Below are 22,879 nucleotides of genomic sequence, written 5' to 3'. Positions count from 1 at the left end.
GTTTAATAACATAAGGCACCATGATTTTATTTTTATAAATATGGATGGAAAGTAAAGGCCATAAATGCCTATAGACGAAATCAATCAATTGATTTTATCTAATTAACGTTTCGCTTTTTTTTAATTATTTAGTCACATAATACAAACGGATTTGTAGAACAATGTAGTGTACATAAAATACTTAAGAAAACAGACCTAGAGGTTCATTATTAAGTAAAAAATGTCAACATAAATAATAACCACAGAAAGATAATGAAAACATTCCTTCATTCATTTTCTACGAACCTTGAGTTAAATTTTATATTTCAGAAGACCTAGGCAAACCTGGTATGACAGAAGAGAAGATCGCAGCGATAATATCTGGAGAATCAGAGATGCTTCGGGAGGCGCACGTTATGGGGTGAATAATTTCATCTTTTTAGAGATGTTAATTCTTATTTCCATTATTTAATGCTTAAAAACATGACGTGATTCAGCCATTTTGAAGGTGGAAAGTGGAAAGTAGGATATTTCATTTGCACTATCTCAGATATTTTTGATCGAAAGCAGGGCTTTTTCATTTCCATTATCTCTGATATTTGCCATACTTCGGGTAGGCATAGTCTACTTCAGCCTTCATCGCATCGAAAAACCTCAAAATAGTAGATTGTTAACCAAGGGATAAAAGGCATCCATTTCTGATCAGATCTTTAGTTCAGAGCCAATAAATAAGTAGTTCGAGTCAGAATGCGTGCCTTTCACACGAGTTAAAACTCTACTTTTCATTTCGAATAAAAAGGAGGAGCGACAATAATTTTTAAACGATTAATAATAGTTTTCTGAGCTTTTATATATTTTATAAATTCGTAGCAGACTGCATTTCGTTCATTGCCAGCCATATCAAAAATCATTGCAATTACATACAAGACCCATTACATTTACATTTTCATCATAATTATGTACATTTCGTACTGAAACATTGATTATCATTATTAGCCATAGCCAATTGATAGTTACACTCACAGCACTATATTTTTATGTTTGTTCATCAAATGTTCACTTACATTTTCTTAGCACATTATTTACGCTAGTGTATTAGTGTCACATCGTCCGTTCAACTCAGGAAACATTCCAGTTGTAAGTACCAAAATCATATTTATTTTCACGCATACATTCAATCAGAAAATGCGCTTCTGCTTAAAAACAATTACTTAGCTAAAATCACAAAAAAGAAACAAAAAACTGAAACAAACTTTTTCTTCCACAACACACATGACGACACAAAATGGCGAAACAGGCTGACACGAGTCTTAAAATCGCATATGCATCGAGACAATGATGATTCCAGCGTCGATTTCAAGAAGATCAAACCAATAGTGGAGTCACTAAAGGATTCTGAAGTCCTCAAAGCTTTGAACGAGGAATTTGTTAAGACTCAAGAAGAGAAAAAGAAGGAAGAAAGAAAGTGGACCAAGTTCTTGCAGAAGCCGGCGCGGCCGGTGCCTAAAGCGAAGTTTGGATACCACGGATGGACGGCTAATGATGACGAAGTTAAAGAGGTAAGATTATTTTGGCACCCCTAAAGTACATTTTACTTAGAGAATATAACCAACGGAGACGCCATGTCTACAATTTTCGGTACAAAATATTCTGCCGTTTTTTGCGGGGGAGGGGTACATCAAATGTATACCTAACGTAAACATAGCCATGTCAGATAAACGTCAGTCCATACATGTGGTTGACATGAGGGTGACCATTGGCCGCCTATTTTCGACAGAGGGGAACGCCTGTTAATGACCACTCCGTTTGGTTATATTCTCTAAGACATTTTATATTAAATATTTTACTCGTAATCATGAAATATATTACCTATTTAAATGTAAAATAATACAGTAGGACAAATGCCCAGGCTATTTGTATATTTGTAATTCGAAATTAGATGTCACAATCAAAAGTCCACTGTGTTTTGTTATAGATTTTGAAATTTAGAGAGACAAATCAATGACACGAACAAAGATCTAAATTGATTTGACCTTGAACATTAGTTTGAAGAACAGGTACAAAGATACACAGGTCAATAAAATGCCAATGCGGTCACGCATATGTAATGTATTACAATGTCCACATTAAATAATAAAGTGACAACCCTGAAGCAATTAATACACGCACACCAATACCTTTCGCGTTCACTTACGCGCGAAGCGTTCAATGTGTTAGTGTGAATCTTGGCGCTGACACAGGGCTGTCACATTTTGAGTCATGCACTATTTACTACCTACATTTATTATTATTTCCTTATTGACTATTGACATAGTAACGTGCGTGATCTTGTTGATGATGTTCTCCTTGGCACCAATTCAATAAAGCAAAAGAAGGTAATTATTTTGGCAGCTGATGAAATTGTTGAAGTTTTTTTTTATTCAGTCTCGATCAAAGTGCCAGTGTGTGTGTTTGTCAAAAGGTGATTTATTTTTAATATTTTTTCTTAAATTATTTTACTACAGTTTTATTAGACCTTCTATTGTTAATATTTAATGTTTGTATAGTGGACATTGTGGACAGTTAATATTATTTGCATAAGTAGGTAACTACATACCTTTTTTTTAGGTCTTTCATAGTATTTCTTGGAATTACTAATATAGCTACATAATCTAAAGACGATCTTTAGCATTTTTCGTAGCATATTTGTTTATCAGTTTTTATAATGATGATTGGGAATTAGGTACCTATACACTTAACCCTACAAAAAGTTATCGTAGCTATTTTATTTTGTCTACTATGCTTTCCTATTACAATAAACGTTGATCAAATTGAAACGAATAAAATCAATACTTCGAATTATATAATATACCTACAGGAGACTTTTTGATGCCAAGATTGAATACAAGTAGGTACCTACTTACCCAATGACGAAACATAAGTATGTATTATATACCTAATACTACCTACTTATGGCAAATATAACAGAGGGCTTACCGCGGACACCGAAGTTCGCAAATTGCGGGCAACTTTCCCTGTCACTAATTACGCCTTAATTGGAGCTAAAGAGAAGGATGCCCGCAATTTGCGAACTTCGATTTTCGCGGTTATAGTCAGTATAGAATGATGTAAAAACGAGAGCCCATAACCTTCCCTGTATATTATGATATGAAGCAGTTATCGTTTTGCAGAGCAGTTATTAATTATTATCTATCTAATACCTTTAAACGAGCAATTCTTGTTTATTTATATATACATATATTTGGGGGAACTCGGAAACGGCTTTAACGATTTCGATGAAATTTGTTATATGGGGGTTTTCGGGATAAATCGATCTAGCTAAGTCTTATCTCTGGGAAAACGAGCATTTTTGAGTTTTCATATGTTTTCCGAGCAAATTTCGGTCTCCGAGATATTTATGAATACGACGAAATGTTCTACTTAATATTGTGTAGGAATTAACAAAATGTGCCGTAAGAGCATTTGAAATAATATTATTTTCTTTCTTTTCAGTCGCCTTACAAAGTGAAAATAGTTAAACAGCCTAAACCCAAGGTAGCGCCCGATTACAAACCGCAGGTAACCGCGTGAAGACAGACAGACATACAAATTGTAATAAAGTAACAATATTTGTTAAGTTAATAATAAATTAAGTGTTAATAATGAAATAAGGAATGCGTTTGGATCCTTCCTAAGCCTTAATTACCTTTTATTACCTGTCAAACACACAAACACACATGTAGACAGTGTGTTTGTGTGTTCTTCTTTTTGCAGTTTACCTAATATATATTTTGACGACCGGTCTGGCCTAGTGGGTAGTGAGTGTCAGTAACCCTTCCTATGAAGCCGATGGTCCCAGTAAGGGCATTTATTTGTGTGATGACACAGATATTTGTTCCTGAGCCATGGTTGTTTTTCTATTTATTTAAGTATTTATATATTATATATATCGTTGTCTGAGTACCCACAACACAAGCCTTCTTGAGCTTACCGTGGTACTTAGTCAATCTGTGTAAGAATGTCCTATAATATTTATTTATTTATTTTAAATCATATTTTATTAGTGTTTTTATTTAATTTTTGTAAACCTTAGATCGTTTTATGAAAAACACTTTTTAAATAATATACAAATACCAAAAAAATATACAGGGTGACCTTAGCCAGTGGACAAATACTGAAATCCCACGTAGGGTTACTTCTCAACACAAAAGATAAAAAAATAAATTATCAAACAAAAGTTATTTCCAATAATCTACAACAAAAAGAAACATACTGTATTAATCATTGGCAGTGCTTTTGACAATTTGTTTGAAAATGTACGGCAATGATGACATTTTGTTAAAATTCAGAATATTATAAAAAAGATAATCAAAACGGTCGAAGAAGGTTTCATACAATTTATTACCTCAGGAGCTACTAACACATACAGGCTGCTCCAAAGTAAAAAAATCGTAATTTGTTAATTTATTCGTAACCGCTACACCGATTGTTATGATACTTTGTATACTGGTTCTAAATACCCTAATGCATATGTACATTTCGGCTTTGTCCAATGGCTAGGGACACCCTGTATAATTGGTAAAAATAGAGCATAATCAATAATAAAATAAGTAAAATCTTACTATAAATATAATTAAATTGAAATTATATAACTATTGATTACACACCAAAGCAAAGGTCAAAACGGCTTCATTGTACAGTCGCTATCAGATATATCGGAGCGGTCAAGGCGCTCACAAATATCTGAGCACGCCTCTATTGTCAAGGTGTTAGAGTGCGTGTTCAGATATTGTGAACACCTTGGCCGCTCCGATATATCTGATGGCTACTGTACCTACACGGTTATGATGGCCAAACTTCGACAAAGATATCCAGAGAAATAAGATGAATCTACCTCTTTTGCTTCTGTAGGTTTGGCCATCAAATGCCTTTGTGTATGTTGCCTACGGTCCTTAGGTACCCCTAGTATGGCCTAAGTTTCTACGTATCCTTGAATTGTACTGGATGCACTGGGCAAGCGATAGATATAGGTATGGTACTTGCAACTATCAATTGTTTTGGTTGACGACTTTATTTTAAAAGAGAAAATGAGTTGCACTCGAAATATGTCGCATCCATTATACCAATAACGCTATGACGTTGCTATAGGAAAGGATTATTATGTAAGATGACTCACGTTAAAACGGCCCAAGGGGCCTAAAGATGCCAATGTTTTAATGTCTTTATCACACTTATATGGAAGAGTGACAGGAATACATTACCGTACTCGGGACTCGGGCCGTTCTAGCGTGTGTCAACCTCCTTACAACCTTTAAGGTTACATTCGGATAGTGATCTCGCCTACGTCAACGCTGCAACACTAACGTTGTTGCAGTCGCCATCCGAATGTCACCTTTATCTTATTTTTCCATCTTGATTTCGCCTGCATATCCGCATTCTGCATTTTCGACCCATTAGTTTAGTTTCCAGATTTGTTAACCAAAAGTAAGTACTCGTACTTGTACCATTAACATTAATTTTAATTGTATTTTCAACTGTATACAAATAATTCAGCGTGAAGTAACTTCACAGCTTCAATTTAAGCTTTCTCACGAAAAATAAGACACATCGGTTGTGTTACAGAATTTCAAGATATTTGAATATAATATGTATATTCTTTTGTTTTTGTTACCGCTGTATGATATGATTCTAAAATGAGTAGGCAATTTCGTTGTTTACAATTCCATAATGCTACTTAGAGACTACAAGTGTCACCATACCTTTACGTGTCTTCCAAAGTCATAACACAGACTCCAACCACGCTAAGTTTTCATTGACTTGGCAGTGACAATGCATATACCTAAGACCGCCATTCTTGACGTAGCACTTGGCAAGACTTATCGTATCACTCAAAACGGTCACTCATTCTCCACTAAAATACGCCGCTGCTTAAATAATCACATCAGCATTTCAATACCATTACAATTGTAAACCATCACCCCCACACCCACTCAGGACTTCAACACGGGCCCGCTGCCGTGGGAAGAGCGAGCGGTCAACGAGCCACCCCCTCCCCCAGTGGAGGCTGAACCCCCCATCTTGATACCCGAGGAGAAGCCGGTGTTTCTGGAGGCTATTGATAATCTGCCGGAGACCGCTGTCCCGGATTTGGAGGAGACAGGTAAATTTTGCTTGCGGAGCTTATGTTCGATTAGAATAATTTCATTTTCAGGGTTCCGCGTTTCCAACGGGACCCAATTACTACGTCTGTCCGTCTGTCCGTCCGGCCATACGGCCGTCCGTCCGTCCGTCCGTCCGTCTGTCACCAGGCTGTTAGCCTCTCATGAAGCCTGATAGCCTGATAGAAGCTAGACGGTCAAAATTTTCACAGATGATGTATTTCTGTTGCCGCTATAACAATAAATACTAAAACGTACAGAACCCTCGGAGGGTGAGTCCGGCTCGCACTTGTCCGGTTTTTTTTTTCGTTTATTCATGGCAAACTAAAACTACATTTCGTACAAACGCACCTTTAGGGCGCAACCTGGCAAATGCTTAAGTAGATTCAGAAGGGCAGAAAGAAAGCGAGACTCAAATTATAAGCGATATTTAATAAAAACGGCTCATAAATCTTTTAGGAATCGAATTACCCCCTGAAAAGCCAATAGAGGAACCAGCACCAGAAGCAGAGCGGGAAGCTCCAAAAGAGACAGAAGTTGAAGAAGTAGAAGAGACTAAGAAGGAAGAGCCGGTTGTAGAGGAGACCAGCAACAGCGAGAGCGAGATGGAGAACAGGATAGCGGAACAGCTGATGAAGAATGTAGAGGGGATGGTTGGTGAGTGGCAAAGTATTATGTAAATTAAATTCTTCATTGTGCCATTTCACTATTATGGATTATGGCGCTATTTATTTATTTAAACTCTATCTATTGCACAGTAAAAAATATACAGTGACAAAAGGCGGACTTAATGCTACACGGCATTCTCTACCAGTCAACCTTTAGGCCAAACAGAGAAGCATATTATGTAGACCCTTATTTCTGAATGATACTGAATCAGACACTGCTGCGTTAATGTGCTTTGGCAATGAAGTTTTAGTATTATCTCATTGTAATATTAACATTAACCCCTTGACCGCTAAAGACGTCAAAAACGCGCGCGGCCACAGCCCAATATCAACCTTCGAACATTGCGATAAGGTTCAAGATGACGCGCCAGCGATAGGCGGGGTGTTTAAATGGTTAACAGTGCAGTGTCATAAAATGCCTCTATTTTGAATAAGTACCGGAAATAACTTTGTGTGGACTCTGCAAAAGGATATTTCATCATCATCATTTACATTGTATTGAGTGTACACCAGGGACTATTAGTTTGGGTCGATCCTGTTACAAATGGCCAAAAAATAAGACTAATTTTAGTATAAAGAATTTATCCTCCTGAGACCCAGAAGCAATTGTTTTGTTTTTGAAATTGGAACCCTTAGTTACACAATAAAAGTTCAAAATAGATTTTGGAATATGTACAAGAAATTGTACGCAGGGACTTAGGAGGATAAAAATAGTGGTTAAGTCTTTGGAAAACTGCTGATGTAACCTCGCCCATTTTTATCTTTAGACCCCAACGCACCGCTGGAGCAGCAGCTGGCCCAGATGCGCGCGCAGCTGGCGGCGCTGGCGCAGCTGCCCGGCGTCATCCAGCAGACCCTGGAGCTGGTGACCCGCCAGCTTTGCCAGATTACGCAGCAGGTATATTGAAAATGTTTAGATGTTTTTTTAAATATCCGGTTCGAAGGACCAAATAACTTACGAATTCAAATGGCCAATGATCAATATGTCCTGAAGACACGTCAATTTTATTAGATCACAGCACACGATTTGAACAGGGGCAAATTGGGTGATAATTAACAGAATTACACATAAAGATAAAACAGTGTGCAGAAAAAAGACAGTTAATACCTAGATATGGTAAAACGATATTTTTTGTAAGAATGGGAAGACGCCACTGCGGTGCGAAACCGAAGATAAAAGAGAGTCTGGTCTAGATGTTTATTCTATATCTGGTTTACAGGAAGCGCAGTCTCGCCCCAAAGTAACACAAGAACAGATGGCGATCGAATCGTCAGAAATGATCGAAGGTCAGTAAATAAATTATGGTGACATTTTTACTCTTCTTACAGCAAATTTTGTAAAGCTTAATATACCTAATTTTCAGATTCCAATGAAACCTCTGAAACTATAATCGAAGACGTAACAGAAGAAAAAGACGAGACTCAAATTGAAGAAGTCGTTGAAAATGGAATTAAGGAAGAGGTGAAAGAAACGAAGACGGTGGTAGAGGTCAAGCAAATGAAAATGGAAGAGACCAAACAAACGAAGATGGAGGAGGTCAAAAAGGTGCAGATGACCAGGAGCGCCGAGGAAATGGAGAAGATGAAGAGGGAAGAGCAGGAGATCTTGGACGAGCAGAGAAGAATCGAGAAGCAGAAGAAGGTATGTCTAGCTTAAATATATGTTTCATGAAGCTCCAACTGAAAATATTACAGTATAATATTCAAATTATGTAAAATGAGGACCATTAAAAATACCAGAATTCTGTCATGAGTAGTGCAGATATGAAATAGTTCTGTCCACAGGTGACTTGGAAGTCGGTTCAGCAATAACAATTTAAATACGTGATATGATAGCAACATTAGTAACCTAAGGTTCCTCACGGTTTTCATTTCAGACATCTGTTGAATGATAACGGAAAACAGGTTCCGAAACAATCCTCATTTCCCTAGTATAAACAAAAATTTTTTTGGTTACAATTCCAATCCAATTAGCCGAAAAATTTTATGTATTTCATCCCCTTCTTAGCGTACTGGCAATACACTTTTATTTTCTACACCAATCTGATGTTTACACACTTTTATCATAACATTTTCAACAACACTGTAATTTCTCTTTATACAGAAATAAGTTTTTCGATAGTTTGGAAGAGGCGGTATTCGATTTGGGCCTAGCTTCAATATATCAGGATGTTTTAGAAAGCCGGTAGCCTAACGCGTGATATGATATGAGGCTAGAAAGATGAACATGTTTTCAATGATGGTTGATGATTTAAGGAATAAGAAATAATGAAAAACTGTGCAATAACAGGAATTAACGAACGAACTGCTTGACCAAGAGTATGAAGAGATGCTTCAGGAGACACCCCACGAGATAGCTCTTAGGTTTATTAATGTGAGTCATATGTGTGTCGATTCGATAGTGCTAGTGTATGTGAGGGCTCACTTGTCACACTACTGCATTCAATTTTCAATAAGAAATAAACATGGAACATTAAGTTACTCATTTGGTCATTTGACATTTTCGCGGGGTTGACGTGACATCTAATATACTTACTATTTGTGTGACATGTAAGAATTTTGTTTTTACGGCTTATTAGTTATAACTTATAATGTTTGCTGAATATCGCGCTGTATTAGCTATTACGCTTTTTAGTTTCTAGATCATTATTGTTCGGCTTTTGTAATGCTTTGTACTTCACTGTCTACGTATTTTATTTAACAACTTTTCGTATTTTGCTAAATTCATTGAATGTTTGTATCGGAGTAATCATTCATATTACGAATACAGAATATTAATTTTTTTTTTAACTTCACAAGACTTGAAACTATATTTTTTACTCAAGTTAATATAACGGAAAACTGATTAACTTCTTTTTTTTTCAAGACTATTTCAACCACAATTTCTGATTTTAAAAACAATCTACCCATTTCAGAATTTTGAACAAAAACAGTCATTTTAGATACCTAAAGTATTCTTATTTTCTTCATCAAGCTTCCTAAATTTAACGTATGACAGGAACTCTTGGGGAGTCTTCTGCTGGATAAAGAGCCCAAACACATGAGACAGAGGCTATCGCTGACTTCAGCCTCAGACGGACCTAAACCTGACGGGAAAGAGGTTCGACATTCACGTATACAAAATTACAAATTCTCATATTATCTTTGAAAGGAAAAGAGAAACTTTAGTTTTCTTCAACTTGAAGACACAGTTTGAAACACATATACATAGAGTTAGACCAGCGACCAGCGAGTCACCCACTCACTGCAAGTGTTATTTAAACGTCAAATGTTCATAGAAGTTTGATGTTTAAAATAACTGACTTGGTAGTTATATTTAACAACAGTGTTGATTGCGGCGAGTTTCCTGATCTAATGAAACATAGTAAAGTAATTCCTTTATTAAAATCTGGTAGCAGCTCTGACCCCACTAACTTTAGACCGATATCTGTGCTACTAACATTTAGCAAGATTTTTGAAAAATTAGTTCTTTCTCATTTAGTACGACATTTTAACGAGGAGTCACGAGATGCTTTAGGTGTCTTCTGTGATTTATCTAAGGCCTTCGACTGTGTTTGTCATGAAACATTAATCAGGAAACTTCATTACCGTAATAATGAAGTTTCCTGATTTTGACCTCCGTAGAGTTAGAGGATCGGCACTGAATTTACTTAAGTCCTACTTAAATGGTAGAATACAAAGGGTCGATGTGAATGGACAGCGATCACCTGGGTCATTGGTCTCTATGGGTGTACCACAGGGGTCAATATTGGGGCCTTTCCTGTTCCTTATCTACATAAATGACTTGCCATTCCTTGTTAAGACCCACCATGATATAGTATTGTTTGCAGACGACACCTCACTTATTTTCAAAGTCCAACGACAGCAACAAGCTTACAATGATGTAAACAATGCTATTTCAAAAGTAGTAAATTGGTTCAATGTTAATAATTTATTGTTAAATGAGAAAAAGACTAAATGTATTAAGTTTGTCACTAGTAGTAACGTAAGGCATGTGCAAACAAGTGTCATTGTGAAGGATGAGGAATTGGAATTAGTTGATAGTACAGTTTTTCTTGGTATAACTTTAGATTCTAAACTCCAGTGGGGTCCCCATATTGCTACTCTTTCGAATAGACTGAGCTCTGCAGCTTTTGCAGTGAGCAAAATCCGTCAGTTAACTGATGTGAAAACAGCTCGATTAGTATATTTTAGTTACTTCCATAGCATTATGGCATATGGTATTTTACTGTGGGGCGGTGCTTCAGAGATAAATACCATTTTTGTTCTGCAGAAGAGGGCTATTCGAGCAATATACAAAATGAACCATAGAGACTCACTTAGAGATAAATTTAAGGAAATTGACATAATGACAGTGCACTGTCAATACATTTATGAGAATATTCTGAATGTACCTAAAAATATTGTAAATTTTAGGAAAAATTGTGAAATTTATAATATTAATACTAGAAATAAACATAAGCTCGCAGTGCCCTTCACTCGGCTCCATAAAATTAAAAAATCATTCATGGGTAATTGTGTAAGATTTTATAATAAACTTCCAAACCATATTACTGAATTATCTATTAATAAATTTAAGAATTATGTAAAGCGTAAACTTATTTCTAAAGCTTATTATACCACACAAAACTACATGAATGATATTACAACGTGGGATTAATTGTTATTCGAAATGATTATTTATTTATTAGGTATATTTGATTATTGATGAGGAAATGGATATTCCGATGTAATACTATCTACTTCTTTTGTTACTTATGCTTTTTTTTGACATTTAGATTTTATTCTAGAAATTCTAGACTAGTATTGTTTTATACAATCTTTTTAATGTTTGACGATCCTTTTGTGAAATTCTTAGTGTTAAATTTGATATGTATAATAATCCAATTTTATTATGGAATAATATTAACATCAATAAATTGCTCTGATAATTAGATTAAGATTAATTACGATTCATAAGAGCTTGTTGCTAGGCCTACATGAATAAAGTATATTTCGTTTTTTTTTTTAACACTTGCACTGCGTGGGCTATCAAAATCTCTGAAGACTTTTCTTGGTCTAACTCTACTCGTAAATATCGTTCTTATAACACTAGAAACGATAGACAGTTTAGACAGTTCATTTAAAAATAAACATGTGGTAGTGTCAAATGTAGTCGATTCTATAGCCCTTCTTCTAGGCCGCCAGCTACCAACATTATCCTTAGAAAAACTGAATAAAGAAGCCAGGATTAAACATAAACTAAACAGGACAATCTGATTTGGACACAATCTCACCCATCGGTCATCAATATCCTTAATAAACCAACAATACAACTTAATTAAATATTGAATATTAACTAGAAAGTAATGGCGCAACCTCAGCGTGACCAAGAGTCCAGTCAGAAGCAAAGGCCATCGCTAACATCTTCGAACGGACCTAAGAAGGAAGACAAACAGGTTCGCAACAGTCGCACAGTGTGGACTCGTGTCTCGACAACGAGATATTGTGTAGTGTTCATATAGTGGAAAATAAATCAAAACTTGATTAGTTAAAAACACTAGGTATCAAAGTTCAGTAAATCATGCATTAGGTATTTATCATGGAGTGTTTTTACATTCAATAGATTTCTTATCATTTCTGACTTTCCTAGTGATCTAAAACAGCAGGTTTCATAATATGCCTTATGCACCAAATGATTATCCACAATTTTCACAAAATAATTTTATCATATCTACACGAAGATGTCTCATAATACATATTGACCATAAAATCTCCCCAATACGAGTACCTAAATTTTCTAGGGAATTTTATACGTAGTTGAACACAAACAGAAAAAAATATCACTCATGTACCCTACACTTAAGAATAAAATTAATTTCTACTAGCTATGCACATAGCCACATACGAATAAGTGAACACAAAGCTTAATTGAGATCTTCTGACATTGACATTGACTGATTCTGCAAAAATCCTTTAAATTTAATATCAAAACCTAAACATTTCTTAACCGCAATCCCCCAACCTTGACCCCAAAACAGGAACTAATGGCGGACCTCCAGCTAGACCAGGAAGCCAGACAGCTGAAGCAGAGGCCTACGCCGCGCGTCGGCAAGCCCAAGCCCGTCTTTGGGCCTCTCACGCCGTCTGAGAGGCCGGTGGTGCTGCCCGGAGGCCGAAAATGGAGGAAGCCTAAAGATGCGTACAATGACGCATTTATCGCCGAGACTTTGACTGCTCAGGCTGAGCTGATACAAGGAAAAGCGCTGGGGTATTGTTTTTATTAGTTTTTAAGTTATATTAAATAGAATAGTAAATTAGTAAAACGCAATTTCACTCAATGAATTAAACAGGACAAAACTTTAGATTAGAACATAACTTATTTCAACATTATTAGTATTTGTTTTAGTCTTAGGCATTTTCATTCTGTAGAATAGAGAAACTAGGTTCGAATCATTTATAAAATTAATCGGAACTGAATTTCATCATATTTATTTTCAGAGACCATTGACTTATTTGCTCTTTCTGCAGTCATTAGATTTAATTTTAAATCGTTTCATCAATACTTAAATAAACACATTATGTACGAGTAAAACATTTCAAACATTGATTGGATAAAAAATGTACCTATTGCACGAATATTAACGGTCTGTCACACAAAATTTGATGACTTACTACTCTTTTTTTATACCTATACCTATTTGTTTTTTTTTTATGTTTTACAATTTTACAAGCAATGATCATTATTGTGTAATAGATTGTGTGGCCATTTTCTATTTTATTCACGTGTTTCATTTTTATAGGAGTACATACGAAAGCGTTCATCTGCCATACGACGAGAGGTTGGTCATTCCCATACCCATAATATAGCAGCTCTATATTTATAATAAAGATATTCTTTATTCTTTTTTTTTGTATCATTTTCTTTATTCTTGGCATTGGTGATACGTATTTTTACTGCCCAAAGTTATTTAACACTGCCCATAAACACAGTGTTATTTTTTTCAATTTTAGTTTTTAATCTTATTGATGTTACCCATTAGACTGAATTAAATAAATTTATAATTTTAGTTGCACAAAAAACAAAATAAAAATAACACGGTTTAATATTTTCCTTATTTGTATAATTAAATATTATTCATATAAATTTTATTTAATATCCTGTATAAAATAAAACAGACCAATGTTTTTCATACAAAAGAGTTAAGTGAAAGCACTGTTAAGGAAATGCGTAAAAATTACATAATATATACATAGTGCTTTTGTGAAGAATAACTTTGTGAAGAGTCCTTAACCACGGCTCGATTCGAACTTTAAGATACGTCAAATATTACGACTAGATGCGATATGGATTAGATATGTCAATGGGTAACACAGTATAGAGTCTGTGCGGAAAGAGAAGAGTCGTGGAATGTATTGGGCCCCATACATTCCACGACTCTTCTCTTTCCGAACAGACTATAACACCTGGTAGGTTTCGAAATGTAAGTAATTACAAAATAACACTTAGCTTTCGTTGTTTACTAACGAATAATTTACATTATGCTTTTTAAAAATTCCGCTTTTATACATAGCTTGGTATATGTTGATAGAAATGCTTTTTTAATTACTATATGTAGAGCTGCTAACATCGCTTTAAAGGTCTTTGTAGAGTTCATTAGCGACACAAGGATCTTTTATCGTTATTCATGTACAGTTTATAATGTTTATATATATATATATATATATATATAATAGGTAAGATAAGGTGGGGTAAGACTAACACAGTTTATTTTGCTCGGGGCAAGACAAACAGTATAAGGATTCCATACAAGTGATAGTCTTACCCCATCTTACCTTATGACTTTTGTTTAGTTTTTGGAATGTCATAATAAACAATGGAACATAATCACGGCTATGGCTTTAGTTACTGGTCGTCAATTTTAAAAAGTATTTAAAAAAAGTGTTCGGTATGGCGTTCGAAAAGTTAATTATCCGCTTAATTTTACATTTATTTGTAAATATTTACTGATAATTGTAATTAAAGTTACTTCTATTCCTTTGAGTGGCGTTTAAAATATGAATTATGCTTACTCAACTTATTTTTATTTCGTGTTCGTATTTCGTTAATCTAAAAGCAAAATCAAGGTTTAAATGTTTATTGTGTGTAAGTAAACATGGCAAAGTATTAAATACGTATATCCCACATGTGAATATTGTGTATTTACTTGTGTATAGGCGTTCATAAGGGTTTCACTCGTTATATGTTCATTATTTGTGTACAGTATAGTGCAATAATTATTTTCCATCGTATTTTCACGGAAACGTTCGAACGTGTCTTGCTATTTCAGTCAGTCTCGGTACAAAAAGTACTGACGTTGACTGCAGTAGCATGACAAATACGAACGTTTCCGAGAAATACGATGGACATCAATTATGCTCTACATCTGTAGTAGTACTATATTACGCCCTTCATCTCTTCAGAATTCTTAATATATGTTGTGCACTTGTGTTCTTGTTGTGTAAATTGTGTTGTAACGTGAATCGTTTGGTGTCACTTGGCTGTTACTCGCTTATTATTCATTTGTAATATTTTGTACATTTGTAATATTTCGTAATACTTAACTGTTCTGTGTTATATTTTGCAGGATATGTTTCATTGATAATCGTACAATTTACTGATTTGTGTTTAATGTAGTTGAATATAATGTGGTACATTATATGGGACACCTTAAATCAATTCCAAATAATTAATTTAGAAGCAAATCCAATTGTTAATGCTTACACTGACTGATATATGTACAAGACCAAAAATTACTACACCTTATAAAGATTAGATCAATCTTGCCGTATTCGGCAATGGCGACTCCATCAACAATTATATTATCTATTATATTTATCTTAATTCTTATATATTATGAAATGCCTTGAATAAAGTAAAAAAAAATTAAAAAAGTATAAAGCAAAGTCACCCGCCGCGTCTGTCTGTTTGTGTATATATTCGTGATAAACTCAAAAGCTACTGAACGGATTTTCTTGTGGTTTTCACCGAACAATAGAGTGATTCTTGAGGAAGGTTTAGGTGTATAATTTGTTAAGGTTTTGTGTAACCCGTGCGAAGCCGGGGCGGGTCGCTAGTACATTATATAAAAGACCAATAATACCAACCGTATATGACATTGGAAAGTAACCTAACCACGAAATTTCTGAAATTTTAGTACTGTAATATAAACAATAAAAATATTTTCAACGTTTTCACTCCACCAGCTTAATCCGAAAAGTTCACCAGAATTAGATCTACTATAGTTACGCTGTGGGTATGCAAAAGTACCTACCTATATTACTTTTGGGCCCACTTTATTATTAAAAAAGTGTTCTGATAAATGCAAAAAACTCACCAGTAATGTGTCCCATATATATTATGTACTAGGGCACCTACTAATGTCTGTGTGTGTGTTTAAGTGTTGGTTTTTGCGTTTGTTGCATGTGTGCGTGCGGCAGATCGAGAACTGGAACAAAGTATGGCCATGGGGCGACGTCCAGAGGGGTATTAGGAAGTATAGGTAAGGTTCTAGGTAAACTCAATTACCTACCTAAAGGGCAAGAAACAGACCTACGGCGCGATTCGAGAAACGAATTAGAGATTCACTAGATATGAAATAGTAAAGATATGTGACGTTCCACGGCAAAAGGTACCATTGCCCAGGCTGAATATTGGAGAGGCGTTAATAATAGCGTAAGCACCAGCCACCATGAGGTACCTTTTGCCGTGGAACGTCACATGTCTTTACTATTTCATAACTAGAGTATCTCTAATTCATTTCCAGAATCGCGCCGCTATTTAGTTACCTTAGGATTACTTAGATACTTATCGGTTTAAGGTTAATGTTCCTACCGATGCTAATTATTGCATTTTGAACTTATTTAACTACTTTCTGTCCATGATCTTCTAGTACCTACTGTTTTTAATATGTGCCTATGTTTAAAATGAACTTGAGTGATGTTATATAATCTGCCCCTTGACTCTGTTGTTCTAAAATAATTCCCTAACGTAACAGCATTTCAAAACAATGCTTAATATTTAATCATTATTGCAAATTTTATATAAAATCTTCTAAAACTACAAACGTTCCAGAGAATCGAACTGCCACTTGGTAGACTTCCATATCCTACGCGACACTGTGATAATGGTTTTAGAGCAAATAATAGAAGTGAGTTTTTGCGTTCTGTTGTTTTAAACGCATGGCATGTACCTATTATACCTACTGGCATGAGATCTTTGGGAAAGTGAATCACAGTAGAGACCCTTTTCCTTAACTCAAACACATAATATAATTGTAAAGGGTGTCTAGGTTTTTTGTCTTCTTATTCTATGCTTTCGTTTGTCACCTAAACGTAATAGCGATCGCATTTTCATTCCAACCGTTCACGTGATTTAAAGGCTAAAGTTCCTAATCCATGCATTTTATAGGCTCCATTTTATGGACTGCATCTTAACCTAAATTGGCTAAATTCTAAGTGGAACTTTATAAAAATCTAGTACAGTTTCCACGAACCATAAGACATGTGCATTACAGTCAGGGGTGCGAAACTCCTCGTTTCGGGCAAACTCGGCTCCGTTCGGCTCAGCATTGCTCCGAGCAATTATTAGGGTTGTTACAACTTGACGTCCCTTTGCGTGCACGACCTCAGATAAGATAATGGCTTGATTTTTGACAACCCTAAATAGCCGAAAGGGATAGTGCCATATATTAGAAAGGGACAGCATGATTCGACCCTGAACCGCTGTCAAACTTCGGTTTTGTAGTAAGTTTCCTTTCTGTACGGTAGTCAGGGCCGTTTTAAACCATGCTGGGGCCAAAAGAGTAGTCTCATAAAATTAATATTTAAATAAATATTATTCTTATTCTCTTATTCTAAAAGACACTGTAATACTTACTCCTGACCTACTAGCATGAGTTGCGCTCTCGCGCGCGACTCTATACATCTATTGTAGCGCGACTTTGATTTAGACGGCGCGTGAACTCGCATGCGATTTTATTACATTGCGGACTGTTGGTTACGTCCAATTCAACCGACCGCTCTAAAACCGCAATTTATTGATTTAAACTGACACGATTTTCACTAATACTTTTATAAATAACACGGGACTTAATCGCGTAAAACATACGTTTATTTATGGCCTGACGTTTCGAACGTGACGTTACGTTCGTAGTCACAGGCAGACAATAACAATATATTCCAAACGTCAGGCCATAAATAAACGTAAGTTTTACGCGACTAAAACCGCTATGTAATGAAACTGGCATGCGACTTTTTTTTTCAAGTTCAAGTTCAAGTTCTTTATTTCTTTTCGCACCATCTAAATGAGCCCTAAGTATGGACTCGCGCACGAGAACGCAACTCATGCTAGAGCGCCTGGTGGTTAACGAAAGTTAACAAGTGTTAACACAGTACCTTAATACAGGGTGAACTTCATGAAGTACGAAAAGCCGCCAATCACCACGGACCACCTCAAGAACTCGGAGGTGTACAAGCTGATCCACGGCATGGAGCAGGAGCCGGTGAAGCGGGTCGAGCTACTGACACCCGTCATCGCTGAAGCTGACTACAGAGAGGTATCATACTGTTTATAACTACTAGAAACATCACGGGCATTAGAATCATTATACTCAATAAACACCAAACACAGCTAAAAATCAATTCGCTTGTAGGTATGTCAAAAACTGGTTCTAGTACCTCGTCACACACTATGCTGTACCGTAAAACGGGGTGAGTAGGTTTCGCGGGGAGAGTTGGCTTATGAATGGGGAGAGAAGGTTTGAGAAGGGATTTTAAGGCTACTGCTACAAAAATAATGTATTCCAATTTAAAATGGGGCTATAGCATAATAAAAAAAATCGATCCAACAATCTTCCAAAATCGCCTTTGTATGAAAAACCCTCTCACCCCAAATACGCGGCACTACGGGGTGAGGTGGGTTTTCCTCTTTATCGTCAAAGTTATGAAATGGAACTACCCAAAATAAAAAACAAACGTCCGAACCACTTATTATATACACCATTCAGTTTTCACATGTAAAAATGAAATTTTATCGAGGTTTGAAAGTCAAATTTCACCTAACTCACCCCATTTTACGGTAATTATAAAATAATCCACTATTAAGTAGGGCTTAAAAAATATGCTAAAACATACAAATTATTAAACAAAATCAATGTAAAATGCGAAAAGCACGCGGTTGACGAGCTGGAGTGAAGCGCGTGGAGTTACTAACACCCGTGATCCGTGATCGCTGAAGCTGACTACATATAGGTATCATACATTTACTACAGAAAAAACACATCAAATAGGTGTAGGAAAAAAATAAATAAAGGAGAAACGTAGAGCTATGGTTAAGATCTTTAATTCTCCTTTTAATTTTTTTAATATATTTATTAGCATCACAGCACAATGAATATATTACACTAAAAAGAGACCAAGTTGTCGAGTCGACTTTTGGGTAAAAGTTGTAAAGCCATTAAATACAGTCAGCGTCATATAGTAGGTAGCATCCAAAGTATTCAAATAATTTGGTACACCATATATTTTGTATGGTGTACCGAACTATTTGAATACTTTGGATGTTACCGACTATATGACGCTGACTGTACCAAAAACAAAAATTCCAACAAATCATTTTTACAAACACCACTAATGCATTGTAGTGTGGCATTTCGCGGCTTATATGTTATTGACATAGAGAAAAAAATACATAGATTGCTCGCTCCATACATTAATTTTGGTACCAAAAAGACTATTATTTTCATAGTCGACATCTAGCATCGAGTAACGGAATTATCAGCACTGCTAAGTAGCAGTAGTAGTACTGTCAAGTGACAATAGATGTAGCACCGACCGGAAACTCTAATAAACATATTATTATATAAACGCATTGCTTAGTTAAACAAAAGCACATCATGATCATTGATCATGTTAATTTCAATTTTAAAAACAGTCGTATTAAACATAACCATTGTTAATACGAAGCTGCCCAGCAAGCTGGAGTATCTGAAGGACTCCGAAGTGTACAAGATGATCCATGATGAGGAGAAGGAGCCACTCCGAGGAGTGAAGATGCTTCAATACATCATCGCCGAGACTCGATACCAAGAGGTATACTCGTACCGCAGACTAGACACCGCATTACACAGCGATTAGTAAAAGTGGTAACACACTATCGCACCGCACCGCGACCTTGGTGCGTCGCACCCATTAGTGAGAGCGAGAAACAGATATCTCTTCCTCGCTCTCACTTATGGGTGCGACGCATCAAGGTTGCGGTGCGGTGCGATAGTGTGTTACCACTATAATAGCGCGAGGTCACCACACGTGTGCAAATCTAGTTGTTAGTTGTTACGCGCCGCTAGCAGCACTGCCATAGAGTAATATAAGTAAAGAAAGAGTCGTAACTCCATACCAAAACCATGTCTTCTTACCAAAACGCGAGTTATTTTGTAGTCGGCATCTAACGTCTAAATAATATTTATACGTTTAAATAGTTATATTTTGCCTATAGGTATGTAGAATCAAAATCATTAGATTCATTAATACGAAACCATTGCAATGCATAAATCAAAATATTGTTAAACAAAATGGTCTTACACAAAAGCATTGTATTGTCAAAAGCACCTATGGTTAATTTAGGAGACTCATAATCAGACATCTTAAATTTTATAGCATTTTCGGGGCAGCGGAGTGGTGTTAACGGAATTGGTATAAACAATTTCAACCCTAATGATTAATTAGCGTTAATTACGTTAATATTAACCTTAATTTACCATTTCAGTTGGAATTATCTATACCAATTCCGTTAACACCACTCCGCTGCACCAAATTGCTATAAAATTTACGATGTCTGCTCATAATTAAGGTGTTTTATTTTTATGTTTCAGAAATGCCGCTCAGTCACCCCTTCTGCCGACATGAGACGCTAATCATTCTGTACTCACTGTCTTTCTCTATCTTTTTGTGTTTTGTATTGTCCCTTCCATTGAATAATTTGTACTTGTGCCGATTTAAAATATATATACTGTTGTAACTTCAGAAAATAGTTGTTTTACTTTTTGTAGTTGAATCTTTCTGTTACCACCCTGGGAAGGCAATTACTACTATAATAATAGTACTAATACCACTGAAATATGAAACCTATGGAAGTGAAACGTCAACGAATAATGCGTGCCACTGTGACGTCATCTTGGAACTAAACATGGCGGTTTTAGTGCTGCCCAGAAGATTTTTACTGTTACTAGGTTTTATCGATACATCGATAACTTTTTAACGTTCTCGGCTCATTTTATTTAAAAAAATACTAAGTATGTATTATTTGTGGAGTTTATGTTTTAATAGGAAGTAAGTATATAAATAAAAATTCTTTATTAGCATATTGTTATGTGAAAAGATACTTTGATTGAGTAAGATGTGTGGAGTCTAGGACAATTTCGTGCTTCAAATTTGACAGGTAAACGAGATGACGCTGTACTACTCAATACATATTGCGATTTTTGCAGTAACTCTGATTTTCAAAAGTTGACGTTTGACAACTTAGTGACCGCATAACACATGGCGCAGTACAGCGCCATCTGTTTTGGATGTCAGAATAAGTGTACGTGTTTTTCTTGGACTTTACCTCTCCATTACAATCAATTTTGTTGTGTTGCTAACCCTAAAGTCTGTAACACACTACCGCACTGCACCTCGACCTTGGTGCGCCGTATCTATAAGTGAGAGCGATACAAAATTCAAGCTTATTAAGCGACGGGTGAATAAAAACAAAACACCTTCAGAACATTTTTTTTATTACAAAAATAAGGAATGACTTCCGTTCTTCAACTTCTTCAACATTTATTCAGCAAATAGGCCACAAGGGCATTTTTATACGTCAACATTGAATTTACATACAAGCAAAAATAATAACAATACATTAACCATTTTATAAATTACAACTATATGTAAGTATATGGTCTCTTAATGTCGAATTATATAAAAAAAATATAATAATGATATAAAAAAGCCCGCAGGGCAGCTTGTGGTGTAACGACCCCACGGCCCCGAGTTACCCTAGTGCTACCGAGAGTCGGTCAGGATCTCCATCTCCAGGCACTCTTGCTTTGTATGTTCATTTCTTGGTAACCTATAAAAAAAGATTTAATTATTAAATTAAGATAATTTAGTTGGTTTGAAGCGGGGTAGCATGATAAAATAAGAAAATATAAATAGGCAATCATAATATATCGATATCAAAGTCGATAAATAAAGTACAACCCTAGCTGAAATGTTTACATTATTTAAGCGTAAAAATATAGTTAAATAAATCCAATCACTTCATGATCTATAACTGCACAGAAGAACCTTGCTATTTATAATGTGAAACATCCTTAAATTTCCCAGGAACATTAACAATAACCAATATTTTTCATGTAAATTATAGCGTACCTGTGTATGGTTAAAGATGGCTGATTTGGTGGTTTTCTTATGCCGCACCCTAATACACTACACACTGGCATATTCGCGACGTAATTATTCACATTTGGCTTCAATTATTTTCAATCACAAGCAAAATATTGAAAGATAATTAATAATTTTAATTTTCACCACGACTTTTTGACAGGACAAGTACCTGCTGAACTGACAGACAATGACATTTGCGTGACTAAACATGGCGGATTTTCGGCCGCATTAGGTATTTACGTATTTTCATGGAACACTTTATGTCCGTACTGAAATACTGTCACCTTTTTTTGCTATGGGTTACAGTGCTGAGTAAAAACGAGATAGATATATATTTATGTGTGTGCCGTCAAAATGGGTGCTATTTCTATAAGCAATTGTACGAATAGAACAATATGTCTTGTCCCTATTATATAGGTCTATGACTAATACAGACGGTCGGTGAAGGAGCGCTTTTTCAGTCGGCTCACAAAAATCCTAAACAGTCTTTTGTCAGGAGGCAACAAAGTGCGCGCCTTCAACGCCTGGGTAATGCCCCTACTCACATACTCCTTTGGCATACTAAGGTGGACTCAGACCGAGCTGGACACCCTGGATCGGAGGGTCCGATCACTGCTCACCACACATCGTATGCTACACCCACGCTCGTCA

The 22,879-nt window shown here is 35.8% G+C and overlaps 1 protein-coding gene across 1 annotated transcript in view; it reads left to right on the top strand.

The window, feature by feature from the left end:
- Positions 1 to 20,829, top strand: part of LOC134802514 (titin-like) — a 40,576-nt gene extending 19,747 nt beyond the window's left edge. The window contains exons 6-20 of the mRNA XM_063775193.1: positions 310 to 400; positions 1,328 to 1,538; positions 3,472 to 3,537; positions 5,953 to 6,118; positions 6,576 to 6,773; positions 7,552 to 7,682; positions 8,005 to 8,071; positions 8,149 to 8,426; positions 9,075 to 9,158; positions 9,783 to 9,884; positions 12,127 to 12,222; positions 12,805 to 13,034; positions 18,210 to 18,360; positions 19,769 to 19,894; positions 20,674 to 20,829. Of these exons, the coding sequence (XP_063631263.1) occupies positions 310 to 400; positions 1,328 to 1,538; positions 3,472 to 3,537; positions 5,953 to 6,118; positions 6,576 to 6,773; positions 7,552 to 7,682; positions 8,005 to 8,071; positions 8,149 to 8,426; positions 9,075 to 9,158; positions 9,783 to 9,884; positions 12,127 to 12,222; positions 12,805 to 13,034; positions 18,210 to 18,360; positions 19,769 to 19,894; positions 20,674 to 20,715 (2,039 nt within the window). The 3' untranslated portion in view covers positions 20,716 to 20,829. The remainder of the gene's footprint in view (positions 1 to 309; positions 401 to 1,327; positions 1,539 to 3,471; positions 3,538 to 5,952; positions 6,119 to 6,575; positions 6,774 to 7,551; positions 7,683 to 8,004; positions 8,072 to 8,148; positions 8,427 to 9,074; positions 9,159 to 9,782; positions 9,885 to 12,126; positions 12,223 to 12,804; positions 13,035 to 18,209; positions 18,361 to 19,768; positions 19,895 to 20,673) is intronic.
- Positions 20,830 to 22,879: the final 2,050 nt, after the last annotated feature.

This window comes from Cydia splendana, chromosome 24 (genome assembly GCF_910591565.1).
Source record: "Cydia splendana chromosome 24, ilCydSple1.2, whole genome shotgun sequence".
NCBI classification, from domain to species: domain Eukaryota; kingdom Metazoa; phylum Arthropoda; class Insecta; order Lepidoptera; family Tortricidae; genus Cydia; species Cydia splendana.
This window is presented reverse-complemented; position numbering and strand designations above follow the sequence as displayed.